Here is a 19,014-nt window from a genome sequence, read left to right on the forward strand (position 1 = left end):
TTGAAGTCGCATGTCGCTTCAATGAAATTGTCTTGAAAATGTTTTACTTGTAAAACTGTCTCATCCCATTCACACAGTCATTGAGTGTTTCACTGGCTCTCGCTAACTTAAATCTTAACTTAAATGTGTGGTCATTTGTCTGTAATGCCAAGTGGATTAGTAAATGTTCTGTGTCTCTCTGTCTCTCTACCTCTCTCTCTCTCTCTCTCTCCCTCTCTCTCTCTCTCTCTCTCTCTCTCTCTCTCTCTCTCTCTCTCCCTCCCCCCTCTCTCTCTCCCTCTCCCCCTCCCCCTCCCTCTCCCTCTCCCTCTCTCTTTTTTCTCTCTTTCTCTCTCTCTCTCTCTCTCTGTTCTCTCTCTCTCTCCCTCCCTCCCTTTCTTTCTTTCTCTCTCTCTCTCTCTCCACCTCTCTCTCTCTCTCTCTCTCTCTCTCTCTCTCTCTCTCTCTCTCTCTCTCCAGTACCTGGGTCATGTGGAGGTGGAGGAGTCCAGAGGGATGCACATCTGTGAGGATGCTGTGAAGCGGCTCAAGGCGGTAGGTGCTCTACTGGACTACTATACAGCCTCTGGACTGGCACAGTAGCTTAGCCGGACTCTAGTGTTACTTAGAATCAACTTAGATGAACGTTAGCTTTAGCCTGACTTGTGCTTGACCCCTACGTAAGCTTACTTTGGGAGCCATTTATTTTTTATTAGAGATGCACCAAAATGAAAATTTATGACCGAAACCGAATAATAATTACTCACTTAGCCGAATACCGAAAACGAGTATTGTAGTTCAGTTGAAAGTGATTCGGCTGAATGTTTCTTGGATGCCAAATTTTCGGTGCACCTCTAATTTGTATCCTGTTCCATGTGACTGACTTCCATGACTCTTCCAAGGTGGTTCGAGCTGAACCTTGCAAAGGAGCAATTATGGCACAGTCAAGAAAAAAAACATGGAACCGATATCAGTGAGTGCGTATACATGCAGTTCAGTATCCCGAATATGAGGCATGTCCCGGTTATGATCATATTCGGGATAAGGTGTTTATATGAGCACAGAACGTAATATCCCAGTCAACATTCTTGGCCGTTGTAGAATTCTCTTCAAATGCGTGTAGCCTGGATACCAGCGACAGCGTTCTATGGGAAGCCCGTGTATCCGGGATAAGGTGTTTACATGCGGCAGTATCCCGGCTTCTGTCGGAATACTCCACCTAGCATATCCTGATTTCTCAGTATCCCCAATAAGGGCTTATTCGGGATACTGACGTGTTTATATGCTCAAACGCAAATTCGGGATACTTGATATCCCGATCATATTCGGGATACTGAACTGCATGTATACGCACTCATTGGTGGCTCCTACTGTAGATGGACTGTCACTTCAAGGTGGGGTTGCAGGTTAACCATTTTAAGAACATGTACTATTATGACATCACGTTGGGGGTTCCGCAGGCTCATAGGAGTCTATGTAGAACCTTAGAATCCTGGGGGAGTTCCCCCAACGTGATGTCATACCTGCAACCCCACCTTTCAGTTAGAACTTGTGCCTCTTTTCCACTGCCGGTTTTCTGGTAGGCCTACGGCTCGACAAAAGCATGACTCGGCCGCCACTTTTTGCTTCACGATTGAGCTGTGTGTCATGCCTATTCGAAAAGCAAAAAAGTGTCAAACTGTAGGCCTACCAGAAAACTGGCAGTGGAGAAAGAGGCATTATTAGAGACTGTACAGTAGTAGGGGACCTAGACTGTAGAGTTAGATGGAATGCCCTTCTACTGTATCTGCAGAATTCCTCTGTGTGTCGCCCACCCCGCCCACCCCCAATACCTTTTCCGCTTGATACCTCGTCCTGCGGAGTGCTATAGTTATCCATGGAGGTTTTCCTAGCCCAGACCTTCTGGTACTCCCTGTATTCTGTTATTTCTTTCTATAGCTGTCCCTTTTCCTCCCCGCGTGTAGTTATCCCCCCTCCCCCTTCTCTCGGCCACCTCCCTCCCTCTGATCCGTGTGCAGCGCCCGACTGTCTCCCCCGTTGCCACACGGCTCTCTTTTTTGTGTGTCACATCCTGCTGTGACGTCTTCGGTTGTCCCGTTCGTTCCTACCACGTACATCCGTACTACCTCCCCCCTCCTCTCCTTCCTCCTCTTCTCCTTCCTCCTCTTCCCACTCCCTCCTCTACGTTTCTCCACCCTTCCTGCCGTTTCCCTGGCGATAGCCCCGGCAGGACACCGCTTCCTGACTCCCAGTAGTACGTACACACACACACACACACACACACACACACACACACACACACACACACACACACACACACACACGCACGCTCTGCCCTGACAGAAGAGAGACAAGAGAGGAGAGGAGCTGGACTTTCTCTGACCACCAACACCCAACCCTTAGGAGATCCTCAGCTCAAGATTTAAATTAATCATGATATTGATTTGAAGCTTGGAAGCACCATCCATCAGATCATATCATGTGGTTGTTTTTCTGGACTGAACGGTAACAGAACTTTGAGAAGGCTTATCACGATACTGCCTTCTTGTATCACAATACAGTATCGTGACCAGGCCTGGAATCTCGTCATTTTAGGGACAAGGCCACTTGAGAGGGCATCAGAGAGGGCATCAAGGCCACTGTGGCCTTATGGCAGACATTTTTTTTTCAAGGGCACAAGGCCAAAGTGGGAGGGCACAAGGGCCCTCGTGAAATTCATGCCCTGATCGTGACGCTGCATATCACGATCTCTTGTTTCGATACAATGTCATTACAGCCCCTGGTGATTGCAGAAGAGAAAAGAAGAGGAGAGGGCTGGTTGAGTTGGGGGGGGGGGGGGGGGGGGGGGGGGGGGGGGGGGGGGGGGGGGGGGGGGGGGGGGGGGGGGGGGGGGGTGGGGTTGTGTGGCTGGCTGCAGCTGGCGGTGGTGGTGGTGGCTGTGTAATGTAACAGCATTAGAAGAGTGGAGAGCAGAGCGCTGCTCCAGCAGAACAGGCCTCCGTTCAGGACTGAGGCCTTCTCAGCACAGCACAGCACTAGGGATGGGCGCCCGACACTGCTCATTATACTCATACTCGTACTCGTCAAGCACTTGCCGATACCAGGTACGATACTGCTATTACACAAAACAATGCAAAATCTTGTCACGTTCTGTGGACTTGAAAGCAGCATGGAAAAAAAGTGCCACCTTTACTAACATTTGAATCTACACGGAAATGGACAATACAAATATCACAGGTGGAAAAAAACAAGGCCATGCATTTATTTTCATTGTATTTTGGTGGTAAAAGGTATCGGTATCGGTACTCGGTATCGGCAAGTACACACATTAATGTACTCGTACTTGTATCGGTTTTCAAAAAAGTGGTATCGGTGCATCCCTACACAGCACAGCAGCATATGCCTAATGGAGGATATGGCCCACAGCCCACTGACTGCTATGACTCCCTCTCTTTCTTTCTTGCATTCTCCTTTTGCGCGCCTGTCTTTCTCCTCCTTCTCCTACTCCTTCTCCTCTTTCTCTGTCTCTCTCTTTCTCTCTCTCACCCCTCTCACTCTCATTTGGTCTCTCTTTCTTTCTGTCCCTATTCTCCTTTTCTCTCACACTCCTTCTGTCTCTGTCTCTCTTTCCTCTCACCTTTCCCCCTCTGTCATCCGCCTCCTCCTCCTCTCTCTCTCTCTCTCTCTCTCTCTCTCTCTCTCTCTCTCTCTCTCTCTCTCTCTCTCTCTCTCTCTCTCTCTCTCTCTCTCTCTCTCTCCTTTCTCACCTTCCCTCCTCAATTACCCTCCTCCCCCTTCACCTCACTTTCTTCACCTCACTTTATCTCTTTCTCTCCTATTCAGCCTCTGTCCTCTTCAGTCCATTCTTTTGTTCTGCCTGTCTTTAGCTGGTCAGGAAAGTATCAGAGGTGTGTGTGTGTGTGTGTTTCTTTAATTGTGTCATTGTGTGTGTGTGTGTGCGCGCGTGCGTGTGTCTGCGTGCGTGTGTGTGCGCGTGCGTGCGTGCGTGCGTGCGAGTGTGTGTGTGTTCTGGACTAACAGAGATGCCCTGGTGTCCTCCATGCCATATATTATTTGCTGTGTGTGTTATTGGGATGTCCATTAGTGATTAGTTGGATCGTAATGAGCAGAGGTCTTACTTATACTTGTGGCCATAAAAGGCCAGCAGTGATCAAGACCACTACACATAACATTCAGCATACACACACATGCAAAATTCAGGCACACACGCATGCACGCATAAATGTGTATCAATATGCGTGCATAATATACACTCATTCGCATACACATACGCGTGCAGGCTTACACTCTTGCATCAACACACACATGATGCATACGCATGCAACACACACACACACACACACACACACACATACACACACACACACACACACACACACATACACACACACACACACACACAATTGAACACAGTGCTCAGAATTCTGACGACGCTTTTCAAACCGTTTCAATATCCTCTCTGCACTTCCGGGTAAACGGCACAGCGAGACACAAACACAAACACAGTAAATAAATAAGTAATGCAGGAGGCCTCCACTGTCCACAACTGACCTTCTTACACATGCACACACACACACACACAGACACACAGACAGACACACAGACAGACACACAGACAGACACACAGACAGACACACAGACAGACACACAGACAGACACACAGACAGACACACAGACAGACACACAGACAGACACACAGTCACACACACAGACAGTCACACACACAGACAGACACACACACAGACAGACACACACACAGACAGACACACACACAGACAGACACACAGACAGACACACACACAGACAGACACACACACAGACAGACACACACACAGACAGACACACACACAGACACACAGACACACACACAGACACACAGACACACACACACACAGACACACACACACACAGACACACACACACACACAGACACACACACACACACAGACACACACACACACAGACACACACACACACAGACACACACACACACAGACACACACACACACAGACACACACACACACAGACACACACACAGACACACACACAGACACACACACAGACACACACACAGACACACACACAGACACACACAGACACACACAGACACACACAGACACACACACACAGTCACACACACAGTCACACACACAGTCACACACACAGTCACACACACAGACACACACACATACACAGACACAGACACAGACACAGACACAGACACAGACACACACAGGCACACACACAGGCACACACACAGGCACACACACAGGCACACACACAGTCACACACACAGTCACACACACAGTCACACACACAGTCACACACACACACAGTCACACACACACACAGTCACACACACACAGTCACACACACACAGTCACACACACACAGTCACACACACACAGTCACACACACACAGTCACACACACACAGTCACACACACACAGTCACACACACACAGTCACACACAGTCACACACAGTCACACACACGCACACACCGACCGGTCAGCTCAGCTCTCCTCTGCCATTGCTGACTTCCACACACATGGGCCTCCAGTGGCCCTAAGGAAACTCTAGCTGGCAGTGTAATTAAGTTACAGCTTTCTATTCAGTAACACTGAGCACCAGAGATGGCACAGCACCAGACACAGCGCAGGGGTGACCGGGTCTACGTCTACGTGTGTGTGTGTGTGTGTGTGTGTGTGTGTGTGTGTGTGTGACTGTGTGTGTGACTGTGTGTGTGACCTTGTGTGCTATAATGAGATTTCCTCTTTTTGGAGACCAGCCTTGTACTTCTTAATGTCCAGCGGATCAGTGTGTGAGGATTTGAGTGTGTGTGTGTGTGTGTGTGTGTGTGTGTGTGTGTGTGTGTGTGTGTGTGTGTGTGTGTGTGTGTGTGTGTGTGTGTGTGTGTGTGTGTGTGTGTGTGTGTGTGTGTGTGTGTGTGTGTGTGTGTGTGTGTGTGTTTCTTTAATTGTGTCATTGCCAGTGTGTGCATGCATGTGTGTGTGTTTGTGTGTGTGTGTGTGTGTGTGTGTGTGTGTGTGTGTGTGTGTGTGTGTGTGTGTGTGTGTGTGTGTGTGTGTGTGTGTGTGTGTGTGTGTGTGTGTGTGTGTGTGCGCTTCTCTAAGTGTTTGCGTTGCTGTTGTGGATGGCATCCTCTGCTGCCCTCCCCCCCAGCAGCGTTAGCATGTGCTGTGCCACTGTCGCAGTCAGCTCTGTTTGTTTGTGTATGCATGTCTGTCTGTATGTGTGCACGTAAGTGTGTGTGCGTGTGTGTGCGTGAGCAGATGAGCGTGTGGGTCAAAGACGTCCAAAAAGGAATTGTCATTCAGTGTAACGGATACCTTCTGCTGACTGTAACTGTAAAAAACATGACTCTTTTTATTTATTTATTTTTCCAGTGAATTCATGAAAGCCTCTGCTGTCATCCATTCACTTGAAACAATTTAAATAAGTTGTTTTTTTACAGTTACAGTCAGCAGAAGGTATCCGTTACACTGAATGACAATTCCTTTTTGGACGTCTTTGACCCACGTGCGCGCGCGTTTGTGCTTGCGTGCGCGCGCGTGCGTGCGTGCGTGCGTTTGTGCTTGCGTGCGTGCGTGTTCGCCACTTCAGCAGTGAGCCTGGTGCTGGGGAGGGAAGCTGCTAGAGAACACACCCGAGCAAGTGACTGCACTGAGCTGAGCTGAACTTTAGCCCGTGCCAAACGCAGCCCTGAGCCGCCCTGCTCACTGTGTACAAACCAAACCCTACTGGCAGCATGCAGGCATGCATAGCAACATTGCAACATAGCAACACATTCACTCATTGTTAGTGACACACACACACACACACACACACACACACACACACACACACACACACACACACACACACACACACACACACACACACACACACACACACACACACACACACACACAATGCAAGCAGATATAATCTCACAGGCGGTGTTAGCAGTCTGACAGCATGCTGTGACTGTCGCCTCATTAGTGGCCACATTAGCAGGCATCAGTGGGGATCACTGTGGAGGACACATCACATCCCCTAGTCTGTTAGGAGATATTCCACCTGTGTGTGTGTGTCTGTGAGTGTCTGTGAGTGTCTGTGAGTGTCTGTGAGTGTCTGTGAGTGTCTGTGCGTGTGCGAGTGCGTGTGCGAGTGCGAGTGCGTGTGCGTGTGCGCGCGCGTGTGTGAACGACAGTTAGTGGTGAGTGTAGGTGTTTATGTGTGAGAGGTTGTGTGCCAGGCAATGTGTGTTTGTGTGTGCATCAGAAACTGTGTGTGGGGGAATGTGTACCGTACTGTTGGGGTGTGTGTGTGTGTGTGTGTGTGTGTGTGTGTGTGTGTGTGTGTGTGTGTGTGTGTGTGTGTGTGTGTGTGTGTGTGTGTGTGTGTGTGTGTGAGATTGTCCAGGCGTGTTTCATACAGTAGGACCAGAGAGAGTAGAGAGATAGAGGTTCCATTGGCCCATTGTTTCCGAGTTCTATTATTGCAAGGGGGAGAGTTGGGAAATCCCCCTTTAATCAGACCTAGTCAGACCTAAGGACTGTTCTATTCAATGCTAGGAGCATTATGACACGCCCTTTTAGGCAGACCGGAACCTGGTCACATTAGGTGCCCATAGCAACCTATTACATTGGCATATCTCTATATACTTAAAGAATCTCTGGTAGTGCATTCCACCACAGTGCAACTGGAAACTTGCTCCCCTGCCCCGCTGCCCCGTCCACATATCATCTCAGTTCCCCCCTGCACATCTCTGTTCCCCTCTGTCACTTCCTGTGTCGGATCATGCTTGTCCTGAACCCAGACCATTGCTCCTTCGAACGCACGCATACACGCACACACGCACACAGGCACACATGCACGTACAGTACACACACACACACACACACACACACACACACACACACACACACACACACACACACACACCAAAGTCTGAGTTGCCTGACTGTGGTCTACACACAAAACTGGAGAATCACGCCTCTGCAACTGTGAATGGCACCTTCAGAATGACAGCGCGCTCAATTCAGCATAGCCAAATCAACCCGTCATTAGCTTCAGAAAGAATAAAATTACGTTTTTGAGCGTCCATCTCACTCTCCTGATCTCAACATCATTGAGCCACTCAGGGGAAACCTCAATGTGAGGTTCCAGTAAGACACCCAACGATATTATAGGAAACAACCATTCTGTCAGGAAGAATGTGCTGTTTTGTCATCTGAGAAAATTAAGAGCCTTAGCCACAACTACCACAAACAATTTAGAGTGGTCATTGATGTTAAACAGAGCCATATTCAGAAAATAGGGTATGTAAACTTTTGAACAGGGTCATTTGGGTTGTTTGAGTTATGATCATGCTTTTAAAAGAGTAAACACCGAAGATTGCTAATAAATATCTTAAGCCAGTCACTAGCAATGAGTGAAAAAAAAAGGTTTTGTGTAATCCTTCACATTTTGTGAGAAATCGCCAAGAAAGCGTGTATTCTGCTGCGGTATGTAAACATATGAGCACCACTGTAACTGAAAGGAGAATTCTGTTGATGGGACACACATTTACATGCACACACACACACTCACGCATACAAGCACACAAATACACACGCACACACCAAAGTCTGAGTTGGCTGACTGTGGTCTACAAACATGCGGAATTAGAGAATCACGCCTCTGCCACTGTGATTTGCACCTTCAGACTGACGGCGCACAACGCAATTCAACACAACAGCCTGGACTGGAGACAAGGCCTAGTCATCTTGCTGGAGTAGTCGCCTCACAACAGCCTGGACTGGAGACAAGGCCTAGTCATCTTGCTGGAGTAGTCGCCTCACAACGTTCCCAACTGGCCACATCTGTGTTGTGCTGTGCTGTGCTGTGCTGTGCTGTAGCTATCACGATTAATCGGCTAATCGTGACTAATCGACTATAAAAATTAGTCGACAAGAATTTTCATAGTCGACTAATCGTTTCATTCAATTCAATGCTTTTTTACTTACTTTACTAATGCTTTATTACTTTATTGAAACCTAAAATTGCTCAGCATTGCCCATCTCGGAGTAAATAAGCTGCTAACATGATTTAAAGCTAATTGTGAGCTCAGGGACCTAATTTTAACGGTTTCTTTCTTTCCCCCCCCAATTTCCTTTGAAGATTAAAGTGCTTGACTAATCGACTAGTCGAGAAAAAAAAAAAACAGTTGATAGATTATTTGGGAGAAAAATAATTGTTTAGGACAGCCCTGCTGTCAAGTGCTGTGCTGTCAAGTGGTATGCTTCAGGGCGATCAGCTGAGATCTCTCTTGCTGTGTTGTGTTGTACTATATACTGTCAAGTGAAATACAGTAAGTCCTCTTGACCTACTGCAGGACGATCAGCTCAGTTCTCTCCTGATATGAAACCGGGGGGGGGGGGGGGGGGGGGATGGCATAGGACATTGGCATAGGACATTGCCTATCCACAGTATCACTTAGACCAGTGATTTTCAACCTATGGGTCGGGACCCACTGGTGGGCCCTGAAGGTGTTCCAAGTGGGCCTTGAAATCATTTTCTACAAATTATAATCATATTTTGGTGTGTGTTGCTATTGATTTATTTGAGTTTTATTCTTTATTGGGTCAGAAGTGGGCCCGGAACATATGTGACAATTTTGAGTGGACCCCACTTTGGAAAAGGTTGGGAACCCCTGACTTAGACATATGGCAAGTCTCAAATGGTGCACTCATGCAAGTCAGGCGCTATGTTTCAGTACTTGGGGCGCTCACAATGGAAATTCAGTGCACTGAAAGTGCCCGGATGCTGTGCTGACAATGGTCAAAAATGCCGGGTGTATGAACGATGGACACTGCATGCACTAAACGGCCGCCGTATTGTTTTACGTAACGGTGTGCGCCATACACTTAACACCAGTGCACTGAAACAGGTGCGCCATCTGAGACACCGCAATAATGTACTTTTATTCATCCAGGACATGGACACTAAACTAAAAGGTGTTTAGTTGTACTGTAAGCTCCCATCGAGGAATCCAGGTGCTCCGAAGGTACAACATTCATACATCCTCTGAATAGTGTGTCATAATGGACAAAAAAGATTTGTGTGCAGCACTCATGCACGCACGCACGCACGCACGCACGCACGCACGCACACACAATGGCTGACTGTGGTCTACGCGCAAAACTGGAGAATCACGCCTTAATGGACAAAAAAAGAATTTTGCTCAGCATGGGACAAATGACCAAGAACAGGAACTCTCCTCAGAAAACAACGATGACTGGTCAACCTGCTGGTCTTCTAAACACGTCCACGCCGGGTTCCACGGCAGTCTCATCTCCTCATCTCTTTCCCATTTCCTCCTTCTCTGTTTTATTTCCCTCCCTCCTTTGCACCTTTACTCCTTTCCTCTTTTTCCTCCCCTCTCTTTCCCCATAGCCCCTTCCTTCCTTCACGTAGCAGCTGTTTTTGGTGTTCCATGTGTGCTTGTATTGGCCATGTTGTTGTGTTTTGTGTATATGTGCTGTTTTTCTTTTTAAAGCAGGTTGTGTTCAAAATGTCCCCCCCCCCCACCAAAGATCTCCTCCTCATGCCACCAACACAGCCCTCCTCCTCCTCCTCCTCCTCCTCCTCCTACCTCCTGGTTACCCTGTAGATCCAGATTGACTAACCTTGTGGTGTGTGTGTGTGTTGACTGTCTGGTGTGCGTACGTACGGGTGTGTGTCTGTTGGTGTCTGTCTGTGTGAGAGAGCAAGATCATCCACTTGTTGCACAGCTCACCCCACCCCACTCCACCCACCCCACCACAACGCTAACCTCAACTCACCCACTAAATGGCCATACATACACAAGTGCTCAGTGCACTTCAGTGGTCTCTCAATCTGAAAAGGCAACAGGCAGATAGGACAGACTCTGTAGTCTAGGACAGTCAGATAGGACAGACTCAGTAGTCTAGGACAGGCAGGCAGGCAGGACAGAGCCAGTAGTCTGGGACAGGTGGTCTGGACCTAGCCTGGCCCCGACCATGGGTATTAATAACTGTGACGCTGTACAAAGTTGAGCTTGTCATTTTAGTCTGACCAGGTCTATCTAGAACATTTTAAATTCTATTGAGATAGGGGAGCAATCTATTTTGAGCATTTGCGTGTTTAAAGGGACACTGAGATTTTTAGTTGTTTATTTCCAGAATTCATGCTGCCCATTCACTAATGTTACCTTTTTCATGAATACTTAACTTACCACCACCATCAAATTCTAAGTATTCATTATGACTGGGAAAATTGCACTTTTCATACACGAAAAGCAGGATCTTCTCCATGGTCCGACATTTTAAATTTCCAAAAACAACTGCAAAAATGACTCTACTTGGACCATACTAGAAAATATTTGTTTATTACTTAGAAAACCTTCATGTAAAGATCAAATTTGGTAATTGGCAGCCCAGTTTCAATGAGCAGCATAGTTGCAGTACCCTTTTTGACCATTTCCTGCACAGTGTCCCTTTACGGCGACTACGTCCCAGTTCAGTTAGCAAGTGAGTGAAGGAATGAGTGGTCTTATGGATTGTAGCTTCGACCAGAGGCATTCAGAGGCATTTCAAGGAGGCGAGTAGGCCACCAGACCAAATGCTCGCTGAGGTTCGACTTCGCTATAGCCAGGCTAGACTGGAGTATCCGGGCTCCGCTCCTTGCAGTGACGCAACACCTTCAACTCTGCTACACGCATAGAGGTATAAAATAACACTAGAGAGGACACAGCAATTTGCGACAGCACTGGGAAATGGCAGATGGAGCTTCCCAACTTCCGTAGGTAGTGTAGGTACCTTCAGGCAATGCATGTCAATGGAGAACACGCCCACCCCTGTCAAAAAATTGACTAAAACTGTGTGAACATGAAGTAACACATTAATCAAAGACCAGATTTGAAATGTCAGGCTAAATATCTACTTAAATCATGAGTCGATAAAATACATTTAAAAATCAAATAATATCTTTTATGAACATAGTTAGCAACACACTTCAACTATTGTCCTTGTATAGTGTGTTGATGGACATTTTCACATGATTAAGACATTTTTGACAGAGGTGAGCCTCATTCTCCGTTAATTTCCATTTCTCTGATCTACCTACAGATAATGGCCGCTACAGATTGCCGTAAAAAGGGGGGCGGGGTCACCTCTAGTGTTATTTTCTACCTCTATGTCTACACGACTTGCTCAGGAACAGAGCTTGTTCAGGTACAATCTGAGTTCCCCCGGGCAGGGGAACTCCACCTACTTTGTTGGGAACCTATCAACTTTGAGCATCTCCAACGGCTTGGCCTTTCCTGCCCTAGACCAGTAGCAAACCAAGGAAGGTGGTCAATCATGCCATTTAAGAACATTAGCTGTTATGCTCTTGGTCAGACCAAGTCTCAAAGAGATTTGAAAGTCATGATAATCAGGCTAAGGCAGGAGCGTCCAGAGACTGAACCGGCCAGGCAGTGATTCAGCACTTGTTTTTGTTCCCTCATTAGTTTCCTCATTAGGCCGTGTTCCATTACAGACTTGTTCAAAACCATTGCGGTAGGCTAGGTCTTCAAACTCGATAAAGAAGGGGAAAGGGGAGAGGAGGGGGGAACCATGTGTTGTTGCTAGTGATTTTTCAATTAGGGCATTTTGTGAATAACTCTTGCCTCGCAATAAAATTTAGCTTTAGGGTCTTTTTTAAAATCTCCTGTGACCCAAACATTTCATCTAGGCACCGAGCTCAGAATATTTAATTGCATTTCTCTCCTCTCCTTCTATCCTGCTCTCAGCTCAACCGGTCTTGTAAAGGCCTATTTTGTGCATTGGCTGCACTGGAAAATATGCCACACTACTTGGGTACCTTTGTTCCTCAAATTCACTGCCTACTAGTGTTGTCAGCATATGGTATCTGCGCTTTTTGCTGACTAATATCCCAGTCAACTCTTTATTATAATCGGAATGATCCACAGTCCACTGTTGTTTCCAGTGTTTTGTTTCCAATATTGAGACACATTACAGAACACCATGCAAGAGTGGAAATATTTGTGCGATGTTTGTCTTTCTTTTTAAAATGGAAACGAATTGAATATAATTTATCCAAATCTACCTTCCAAATCCACTCATTTTTTCCTTATGTCAAGGGCAATAGAAACTCGCCACCCATTGATAGAATTGATGATGCTCTCAGTGAAACTCTAAGCTGTGCACATTAACCCCAATTAGTTTAGCTCTTAATGAGCTGGAAAGAAATCAGCGATTTCAGAGTGCATTGGCGAGAGACAGAGAGAAATAGACAGAGACGGAGACAGACTAACAGAAAGAAATAGAGGGACAGAGTCAGCAGTCACTCTCCTTGTCGGCCTGGCGCCTGTGTGCATCTCTCCTGGTTGACTTGCTCAAGTAAGAGCAGTAAGCTTTTTGCAGTAGTCTGAAAAGTAATCCTCTCCTCTCCTCTCCTCTCTTCTCTTCTCCTCTCTTCTCTTCTCTTCTCTTCTCTTCTCTTCTCTTCTCTTCTCTTCTCTTCTCTCCTCTCCTCTCCTCTCCTCTCCTCTCCTCTCCTCTCCTCCTGCCCACTCTCCTCTCCTCTCCTCTCCTCCTGCCCACTCTCCTCTCCTCCTGCCCACTCTCCTCTCCTCCTGCCCACTCTCCTCTCCTCTCCTCTCCTCTCCTCTCCTCCTGCCCACTCTCCTCTCCTCCTGCCCACTCTCCTCTCTTCTCCTCTCCTCCTGCCCACTCTCCTCTCCTCTCCTCTCCTCCTGCCCACTCTCCTCTCCTCTCCTCCTGCCCACTCCTCTCCTCTCCTCTCCTCTGCCCTCCTCTCTCCTCTCCTCTCCTCTCCTCCTGCCCTCTCCTCTCCTCTCCTCTCCTCTCCTCTCCTCTCCTCTCCTCTCTCCTCTCCTCTCCTCTCCTCTCCTCTCCTCTCCTCTCCTCTGTGTTTCATCTGGCCTTATCTGTCTGTCCAGACGTCTTGGACAGCAACATCCTGGCCTCGGGAAGAAACATGAGTTCCCCCTCCTCGGCCTCTACGCTGAGCACTCGGGCTCCTCTTAACCCCTTCATGCAGGGATTAAAGTTTTCCGTCACTACGACGGATTTCCGTCAACTGGATTTTCGTTTGGACGGATTTCCGTCCGTATAATTTATGTCAATTAATTTACAATTTTTACTTTCCAACTGAACACAAATCGAGAGCACTCCTGGTCATGAGAAGGTGACGAGAGGTGTGTTTGGTGTACGGATTTAGTTATACACTCCATCACTGGTGTGATAGGCCTACAATTCACTCATCAATAGTTTTGAGCCATCCCCGTTCTTTCAAAAAAAAAAAGAAGTACAGCACGAGCGGTCAACAATTCGGTGGCGGCGCAGCGTGAGAGACTAAAAAAATAAATAGCCAACATTGTTGCTGATGGCAGAAAAGAAAATACGTGTAATACTATGTCTTTAAATTGCAATGACAATCGTTAAACGAGTTGGACTGAGATTCCAATATGGGCTAATAATGCATATGCATGGAATGCATAGCTGGAAGAAGGTAGGACACGTTTCCATTATCGTTGCACCTGCCGGGGCAGATTGTTAGAATAAAAAAAGAATAGTTTACTTCGACTGCGCATGATGTCTTTTTCATGAAGGGTTTGCCTTTTAAGCATTGTGGCTTTTACTAACATTATTCATAGACCCAATGGGACGGCTATCTTTGGCAGCTAGGATACCACGCGTTTCATCCTCAAAGTTTAGCGCGTTTGACTGGCTGCGTAAAAGGGCTATGATAGAACTAGCTCTAGTTGTCTTTCTGACAACGGATACTTAGGCCTAAATGACTCATTTGTAATCATAGCAGATTAACTTTGTTGTTGCCGATATATATTCAAGAAATAAGTTAAAAATGGGTTGCATTTTACAGGAGTCACTGTTGCTATCCCAGGCAGAGCCAATATTTTATGCCACGTCTTGTTCTGGGAAGCAGTGTTCTGATGGGTGGACACATATGGTCGATAAATGCCGTTTCGATGTTTGTTTCACTTCCAAGGCTTGTTGTAGGCTATTGTGTGATGCTATTTTTGCTAACTGGAATAGTGTGCAGCAACAGTTGTGTGTGTGCTTGTTTTTGAGTGGCTCAACGTCTGTGTCCATCTTCTCGGACTATGCGTGTCGTTTGAGTTCAGTTATTTGCGCACTGCGCACTCAGGGCTGATGGATGGGCGATTTGCCTTGATTCGAGTGGAAAGTTGCGCGACAAGCGTGGGAAAGTGTGTTACTTTTGTTAAACGATAGACGTCTGACTGTGACTTTGTCGTGTCTGCGTGCGTCGTGTCAGCTTGTATGAGAGAACACGAGTGCGTGCAGGAAGCGGGAACGTTTTTTATATCAATGGTAAGCGTGTGCCTGGCACCGCACATCGAGAGGCAAAAAAGTAGCCATAGGTTTTCAAAACGGTAGAACACAGAGGCAGACTACCGCATCCTTTTTGTAAACGTCAACAAGTTGTTTGTAACAGGATGAATAGTGAAAAAGGGTGAAAAACATACAAATAAGTTATAACCAACAACTAGTTTTCTCCCTCTGATTGCTATGACCAGACCGTGCATTGTTTTATAAATGTCAGAAATACAACTGCAAGCAATGCGCACCAGTGCTTTCACCAGAACAGTGTTAATGGGATCACTGTATCAACGCATTGCAATTCCAAGTCAATAATTCTGTGAGATCAGCTACCATTTTGAAGCAACACTCATTGTGAATCCAATCTGCATAATGTTGTGAACAATTCATAAATAATGGGTAGAAATAAGAGGAAATAATCAAAACATGCCCCAAATTGCAGTTCAGTGATTGCAGTCTGATATAGTATCCATCATTCCTCCATTCTCGGCCAGTTCTAGTCAATCTGGTGGCCTAGGCCTGCCCCCTTTCCCTCTTTCCCTTTTTTGTATTTAGAAATTGGCATCTGTAAACATAGCATTGTAGGCCTACATCTGATTGAGCACATCTGATCTAGTACCTACAGGTACATTCATATTGAGTGTATACAGACCTACTTAGTGTATAATGAATATTCATTGTTAATGTGAAGTGTAAAGTTTTATGTTGGTTGAAGTTCTGATTTTGTGGCAGTTTTTGGTATTACTGGCACCCTCAAGACATAGGCCTATTCTGCTCTAGGCGACTGCCCTGTCTGCCTATGTCTAGCGCTGGCTCTGACACCATTCCTTGCGTAAAACCAGTGTATGTTTCGTTACGAGGGCAAAGCCTGGCTTCATTGGTTTTCGTAGGGTTACAGAGTGATACTCGATCGGGTACCTAACCGGTAAAAAAGTTCAGTCAGATGACTTTTTTTTGCTTTAATCCCTGTTCATGTGGTGTACACAGTGCGTATGTCTCCTTATTCAGGATGTACGTACCACTACATGGCCTGAGATGTGAAACAGACTGTGTAGGCTAAATCCGAAATGTTCTAAATATTTCGAACATGACCGTTACAGCATTTTCCCCCTCTTTTTTTTTGGCTAAGCAAAACCTCTGCATTTGAGCAGTAATAATCGCCAGTTGGTATGTGGTGGTCAGTTTCTTGTGTGGTTGAGCTGGGCTTGGCTGTCTTTGATTCTGGAAGGTGTGCAGTGCCAGAGTCGATGCCACGCATCAGCAGTCACAGGACACGAGGCGAGGGAACACCAGCCAACAAGAACAAGAACATTCTGTATGAGGGAGGGAGAGAGAGATGGATGGAGAGAACGGTCTGTGTGAAAAAGAGGGAGAGTCACAGGGAGGCTGTGACTTCGCCATCTGACCTGACTTGTCTCAGAAGTTGCTTGTCGTAGCAGCATCAAGATATTGGATTAGATAAAGCTTCCATCGGATGGCCTAGCTGGAATGGAACGGTGAATGGAGATGCTGTTTTTTGTTTTTGTTTATTTATTTGTTGGGACGTTGTTGCCAAGATACCACAGCTGGCCTTATAAGTTAATTCATGATTAGTAGCAAGTGCATCCTTCATTTAATTTTTCAATTAAAAACAAGTATTCTTTAGGAAGCAGGAAGAGTTTTATACATTGATTCACAGACGATTTTACGTATTCAAAGGTTCATTTTCTCAGACTTTCAGAGTTTTCTTACGAAAACTGTCTTACTGTGTCCGTGTTAGGGAAGCATGTCGTACTTGGCCTGTAGTACAGACGTCACCTGTGCACCTCTAGTAACCCCTGAATAACAAAACCACACATAACCGCAGTAACCCCAATAACAACCCACCACCCTACATCCGATCAGGAGTACAAGGCATTATTAACTTTTATTAATCCTATTAACTTCCCCCCCGATGAAGCCCTCACTTTAGACCCCAAGGGAGCGCCATGCTCTCTCACCACTTTCCTAACCCCCCCACCACCACCAACCTCCAAACCCCATTTCCCACTCATCCATCCCCCATCTCCCACTCATCCATCCCCATTTCCCACCTCCCACTCATCCATCCCCCCCACCTCCCACTCATCCATCCTCCATTTCCCACTCATCCATCCCCCATCTCCCACTCATCCATCCCCCATCCCCCATCTCCCACTCATCCATCCCCCATCTCCCACTCATCCATCCCCATTTCCCACCTCCCACTCATCCATCCCCATTTCCCACTCATCCATCCCCCATTTCCCACCTCCCACTCATCCATCCCCCATCCCCATCCCCCATCTCCCACTCATCCATCCCCCATCTCCCACTCATCCATCCCCATTTCCCACTCATCCATCCCCCATTTCCCATCTCCCACTCATCCATCCCCCATCTCCCACTCATCCATCCCCCATCTCCCACTCATCCATCCCCATTTCCCACTCATCCATCCCCCATTTCCCACGTCCCACTCATCCATCCCCATTTCCCACTCATCCATCCCCATGTCCCACTTCCCACTCATCCATCCCCCACCTCCCACTCATCCATCCTCCATTTCCCACTCATCCATCCCCATTTCCCACTTCCCCCCCATCATACTCACTCACACTCACCCCCCTTAACCTCATCCCATCACATCCTGTTGCACCCACCCACCTACACACACCTACACACACACACACTGACGCAGACCTACCCGGACTCCTCCTCCACATCCAAGCGGTGATGTGGCCTACCGTCCTGTCCCGTCCATCATCTGTAACATTGTGCCTTGTTCCCCCCCACCCTCCTCCTCCTCCTCCTGCTCTCCCCCCATCCCCATCCCATCCCCCATCCCCCATATCCCCATATCAATCCTCCCCCCTCCAGGACAGAAAGTTCTTCAAGGGCTTCTTTGTTACCAAAGTAAGTTATGTGAGTGAGTGTGTGTGTGCACGTGTCAGCGTGTGTGTATCAGAGCGTGCTTGTATGTGTGTGTGTGTGTCAGACAGGGTGTGTGTGTGTGTGGGTCAATGTGTGTGTGTAAGTGTGTGTGTGTGTGTGTGTTTCTCTCCCTTGTGTGATACTCACCCTTGAGAGGAGATAAGGAGGCATGAGGATATGAATGGGGCGTCTCGCCGCCCCCTTCTGCACAAACACAGGCGGTGATATGCATGCGTGTGGGTGGGTGTGTGTGTGTGTGGGTGGGGGTTGTGGGGGGAGTCACACTGTTTAATGTCAGTGCGTCTGTGTAGCCTGACCATTCATCTGGAAGGGCTGACGCGTGCGTGCGTGCGTGTGCGTGCGTGTGTGTGTGCGTGTGTGTGTGTACGCACGCACGCACGGGTATGCGCACGTGCATACGTGTGCGTGTTTGTGTGTGTTTTTTTATGCGTGTCTTGTCTTCTCTGTCACGGTCTGGTTGGTGCGTTGGTGTGTTGAAGTGACCTGTGTGTGTGTGGATCTCTTATCTCTCTCCAGTCTGTCCTGTTGCTGCTTCTCCTGTTGGGCCACCAATCACACTCTTCACTTTCCCCCTCAACTCTACTCTACTCTACTGTACTCTACTGTTCACACAGTGTCACCTAATAATGCTTGACTACCCTAATGCTTTCATTTCCACTTCTTCA

At 47.3% G+C, this 19,014-nt stretch overlaps 1 protein-coding gene across 3 annotated transcripts in view; it reads left to right on the forward strand.

Moving 5' to 3' along the window:
- The window catches only part of numb (NUMB endocytic adaptor protein), a 113,628-nt gene that overhangs the window by 76,277 nt on the left and 18,337 nt on the right, over positions 1-19,014 (forward strand). For all 3 annotated transcript variants that reach the window (XM_063183705.1, XM_063183706.1, XM_063183707.1), the window contains exons 3-4: positions 460-534; positions 18,275-18,310. In XM_063183705.1, coding sequence (XP_063039775.1) covers positions 460-534; positions 18,275-18,310 — 111 coding nt within the window. The remainder of the gene's footprint in view (positions 1-459; positions 535-18,274; positions 18,311-19,014) is intronic.

Source organism: Engraulis encrasicolus, chromosome 19 (genome assembly GCF_034702125.1).
Source record: "Engraulis encrasicolus isolate BLACKSEA-1 chromosome 19, IST_EnEncr_1.0, whole genome shotgun sequence".
Taxonomy (NCBI): domain Eukaryota; kingdom Metazoa; phylum Chordata; class Actinopteri; order Clupeiformes; family Engraulidae; genus Engraulis; species Engraulis encrasicolus.